General features: G+C 35.8%; 1 protein-coding gene across 1 annotated transcript; it reads right to left on the minus strand.

Moving 5' to 3' along the window:
- On the minus strand, window positions 918-4,989 carry LOC18767054 (nitronate monooxygenase). Its single transcript, XM_007200310.2, has 6 exons — window positions 4,753-4,989; window positions 3,147-3,359; window positions 2,720-2,815; window positions 1,969-2,114; window positions 1,600-1,819; window positions 918-1,497 (listed from the first exon to the last, which is right to left on the minus strand). Exons 1-6 carry the CDS (start codon window positions 4,885-4,887, stop codon window positions 1,294-1,296), a joined length of 1,014 nt encoding a protein of 337 aa, XP_007200372.1. The 5' UTR covers window positions 4,888-4,989; the 3' UTR covers window positions 918-1,293.

Raw genomic sequence — 5,621 nt, forward strand, 5'->3', positions numbered from 1 at the left:
ATATAAGGTTATTACATTTAATTTCTTTTTCTGAAATTCTTTTAACTTTCTTTGTTTTGAAATTTGATAAGCGTCAAAATCTCATTTGCTTTGAAGAGGTGCTCCTACAACATACACTTCTCCTCCTCCTAGAGCTGGCAACAAAACTGCTAAAGCTGCCATCACCATGAAAAAAGCTACCACCATCTTTTTTTGACCTAGCTGGTATTGGAATATTAGTGAATTTTTTAATTGCATTTTGAAAGTTTATAAAGAGAAAATGTCTACAGATTAAGTTTTATAGGATATAACGATAAAGAATGTGTAATTTAAAAAATTTGAACAAAATTAAATTTTTTTATAAAAATATTTTATAACTCTTTGGCCTTTGAAAGGTTTGACACTACGGAATATGAGGTATGCAAGATATTGTGAATTTTGAAATGTCTTTTGGTGCTACATTCAAACATATTGGGGGCCAACCTCAACCTTTCTATTTTGTTAATTCAATCAATAGTCATGACTTCATTAATTCATGCATCTCTTTGTTTTTTTCTCTTTTTTTTTTTCTTTTTTCTGTTTCGTTAATTCAATAGTCATAACTTCTATAATTTATGTTATTTCTCAGTATCATTGGCAGGCAAATTTAGTCCTGTAATTTGGTTTTGGTTTGGAATCCAAATCATTAATTTCACGATATCCTATATTTATATGATCTAGGGTGATAATACCAAGATAATTACTTCAGAATTCTATTTGATTTAAGATCCTATACATTATAGGAAGCTTTTTCATTTTGAATACAAACAATATTGGAGGAGAGGAGAATCGAACCTAAGACCTCAAGTTCGCGGGTAAATATTCTTAACAAATCACTTGAACTATAAACCTCTTTCATACATTATTCCAAGCTTAATAAGTTGGAATGACTCATTCAATTCTTTGATCCTTGTCTCTCTCCTTTGTTCTTATTTCACAACACCAACAAAATTTAAGTACTTTGAGACAGCTGAATTGTATCTGTATTCAGCATTAGGGGTGCGGGACTCTATTATCTCATTCTGCTGATTTAATTTTCGGTAGAATTGGTTTAACCTATTATTATAGCATTAACAAAAAATTTAGTGAAGTTACAAGATTGTACTAGTAGAAAGGGAACATCCATGGTCTTTTTTTTTTCTTTTTTTTTTTTTATACAAGCGATATCTACTTTAATCAAATCTAAACTACGGGGAGGGAAAGTCATCCATCAACAAACTTTGTTGACCACAGCAGCCCAACTCTATAAATTCTACAGTGTGAAACTCATCCGGCTCAGCTATGAGTCAACAATATATCACTGAACTTGTGCTTTATCAGAAGTTGAGCCTCTTCAACTAGCCTCTTTACCACCTCCCCTGCAGGTAAAATTTCCTTGATGAGGCCTACACTTTGGCCAGCATACATCACCATGCTTTCAATGTCACCAGTTGCAGTCACATTTGGAACAGTACCGGCAAGACGACGAATTTCTATTTCCTGTTGGAGAACATAACCCAGAAATTGTTAATGGTTCATGGCCTGTATCTTCAAATAAAGTAGATGCTTTACTTGTCAATTATGACAGGATTTCATTCTCACCCTATCATGTATCGTCGAATGACCGATGACGGGCTGATCTGCTTCATTCTGATGAGGAGGAAGAGATTTCCAATCATTGAAGAATGGTGTATACAGAACGCGATGCGGCGCTCCAGGCCACCTTGCACGCCCGAATACATCAGTGTACTCAGTTCTGTCAAATTCAACCAGCTTCCTCTTGTATGTGGGATGAGCACGGCTTTCCTGAGTTGCAAGAAACCTGTAATATAATGAGAACAATCTTATATATCAACCAAAATCAATAAAGATAAAACTTAAGTTTGATAGATGATAAAAAAAGTTCTCAAACTGTGATAGTTCAGAATGTTTTTCATAAGTTGAACTATATAAAGATGGAGTATATGAAACCTAGTGCCTAGGCAGACCCCTTGAGCACCAAGGGCCAGAGCAGCAACATATCCACGGGCATCCACTATACCACCGGCCGCGATAACAGGTATATCCCGATCTCCAACAAGATCAGCTACCTTGGGCAACAATGAAATCAAAGCATCCTGTAATATATTAACAATAGAAAGCACATGGATGTCAACACTTATCAGTAAATCCTTAGACAAAAAATCAGGCAACAGATAAGCAAAGAACGAATAAAACACAAAAACACGAATGTGAAGCAGCAGTGCCAAACCATAGAGTTCTTTCTGGGACAAGGTCAAAGGTTTTAGTTCAAGACATTGACACTCCAAAGAAAACATTTCGATGCATATATAATCTTATCCAGGTGACATATGCAAAAAGGGATATTTGAAACAGAAAGAAACTCATCAAAGAACAGATAGTTTCTTCTCTTCTTTTTTGTTTTACTTATAAATATTAACACAGCGTGATAACAGATAATGAGCTATCTGTTAATACATTTGATTGCTTTAACTCTATCTAGCGCTTTGTTCTTTTGGAGTCATTGTTTCAAAGAAGAGGTAAACCATCCCGAACCGAAATTTACATTCTTTCATACTATGTTTTAATGTTATTTTATATTCCAAGTGAAAAAATACAGAGCAATCAGATACAACTACCATTAACTCCAGAAGCGAAAATGTTCTAATGCTTTTATAAAGAAAAAACACTCATACATTTGGATCCCAGCAAAAGCTCTCACCTGACTGATCACATGCCCTCCTGCTTCACGCCCTTGAACAATAATTGCATCTACACCAGCATATATTGCTTTATTCGCTTCGTCCAAGCTACCAACCTGCAATGGAATTATATGGAACTCAGCAGGAAGTCCGGGGAAAAAATAATCAACAAGGCAATAATTATTTTGCATCAAAGTGAAAAGATAGACCAACCATCCATCAAGTAAACCATACTTCCCGTAATCTAACCTTTGAGCCATGTTCAGCACTCTACATACAATTCTTAAAAAGATGGAGAGAAAAAGAGATACTTTCCGAAGAGCGGAAAGCAAACAAAACAATTCTGATAAACCTGATATGAATGGTTGAATGAGGAGAGAAATGAAAGCAAACAGCTTACTATGTCCTAATTATCATTGACGACAGTATTGTTTAAGGAACACTTACTTGAGGAACAACCTTAACCCCAGACTGATGAGCTTTCAATACAAGCTCCTCTGAACATTCACCCCAGTAAACCTGCAGCACTGCTACCTTTTCATCCAAAATGACTTGTATATTTTTCTCATGCGGAAACGCCAGAACAACACCAACCCCAAACGGTTTGTCAGTTAAGCTTCGAGTCTTCCTTATGAGCTCCCGCAGGTAATGTGGTGACTCCTGATCAGTCAAACTTAGTATATCAGAAATTTCTTCTTTAATGGCATATGTTCACAAGTTATCCTGTATTGTTTATATTCACATAAGCTTAACAGCGATTTGCTGCTAAAATACTGCAAGGAGACCATAGTACCATGAAAGGCCTGTTATTGCATATTGATATATTCACATAATCAATTCGGAGAACCGTTTAGCTGCTTTTTCCCATATCTTTCTTTTTCTTTTCCACTTTGCCTGTTTGTTTCCACCTTTATGGAAGAGATTATAACTATCACAGATGCACTTTCAGATTTCCAAATGACAGGCCATACTCAACCTTGAACCACTGATCTGAATTTTGCAAGAGCTTCCTTGGAAAAGTTAATGATGTGCCATAGAAAAGAAAAGAGGCGAGGGCATGGAAAATGGCCTCAGGCTTAATTACGCGTCCTCACTCTCTCAGGTTTGAGACTAAGTGGGCATGTATTTGTGCATTTATGATCAGACTTCTAGGGTATATGAATTACGCAGCAAAGAAAAAGCAATCAAAGGCATGAAGACTTGAGTGATAATCATTAAGGCTCACGGTCATCTCAGTCCTTGGTTTCTTCACTAAAAGAGGGAAATAACGTTCAAACTGGTTGGAAGAAGACAAATGACCAATCTAATCCAAAGAATAAAAAGAGTAAGACTTAGAAAATGGACTACAAGTCCTAAAAAAGTTTATGAACAAAGGAAAATCTCAAAATTAGAGCAGCACTCAGTTGATCTGATGTACCAATTTGAGGCAGAGAAGTCTGTATTCAGGGAAATTGACATGGATGCAGAGTAACTCCAATGGCTAGCTGGATGTTATTGCTTGGCACGATCCACATATGCGTCCCGAATCGTTATTGTTAAAGCACATATTAAAGTGTGAACATTCAAATAAAGCCAATTTGCAATGGTTGAAGAGGCCCAAAATTTCATAAATAGCTTAAAGGCAAGGCTTAGTATGAATGATGTAGAAAAATTGAAGGTGCACAACACACAGACTACATGAAAAAATACCAGGGTTTGTACTTTCAAGTTTTGAAATTTGCAAGAGGTAAAAATTTAGCTGATATTGCTAATCAGACCAGACCTGAAAAGGGAAGTCAAATTGATCTCCAAATCGACCTTTAAGTTTTGAAAGTAGGAATTTAAGTTCAGAAACCAAGGGCTTCATCCATCCAAAGAAAAAAGGGGGTAATTACTTGAGCAATTGCAGGGAAAACACAGAAATATTGCAAACCATCCTTAGCCAGTTTAATCATATTATTTTCTAATTAGATAAAACTACTATCAAGAACAATATTGGATTTCTGATATGGGAAATTAAGATTATAAAAGAAAGAAATGGAAATAAAAGAAAAGTGACAGGAAAGAAGCGTACCCAATCAGGGGCTCTGAGGAAACCAAGTCCCCCAGCATTAGCAACAGCAGCAACAAGCTCGGGTCCAGCAATATCAGGTCCCAATGGTGCTTGAACAATTCCATACTCAAAACCCAATATCCCACCCCAACCCATCTCTCTCTCTCTCTCTCTCTCTCTCTCTCTCTCTCTATATATATATATATATATATATATATGTATTTATATTGCTCAGTGGGTAGTAAGGTGGCTGCTGCTGAGTGATGAAGCGTGAACGTGGACAGTGTTATGAATGTTTATGTAGGAGACCTGTTGTTTCTGGTTTCAACACGTAAGTTAACAACTAATGCGTTCTTTTTATTTTCCAAATAACGTCAGGGGGGGTGTCAACTTCTGGATTTTCCTTCTTATTTTTTCGACAACAATTATAATTTTATGCTGATCAACTCCAATCGCAATTCTCCAGCGTTAGAAGAGTAGTCAAATTTGATTTTGTTTGTTTTTTCAAGCTCAAGTAACCAACAACATTTACCCCTATTTGAAGTTATTGGTTCGATTTCTCCTTCTAGAATGTCGCTTATATAAAAGACAAAATCAAAATTAAATAAATAAAAATAGAAAAATCATTTGAAAGACACTTTGGGTCCTATATCACCCCCTCCATGTAGGCTTCAGCCCACCCCATTATTTTCTCTAAGAAAAATTCGGTATTAGACATAACTATATTTACTAATTAGTATTTGAGATAAACAATATTTCTGTTTGGGTTTTAATACCTAAGAATGAAATTTTGTTTTGAATTTCGCCAAAGAGGAAGCCCAGATTCATTGCCCCACCTTATATTAATCATTGAAAATACAATTATACTCTTTTTGTTTAAAAGCCTAACC

Source organism: Prunus persica, chromosome G8 (genome assembly GCF_000346465.2).
Source record: "Prunus persica cultivar Lovell chromosome G8, Prunus_persica_NCBIv2, whole genome shotgun sequence".
NCBI lineage: Eukaryota > Viridiplantae > Streptophyta > Magnoliopsida > Rosales > Rosaceae > Prunus > Prunus persica.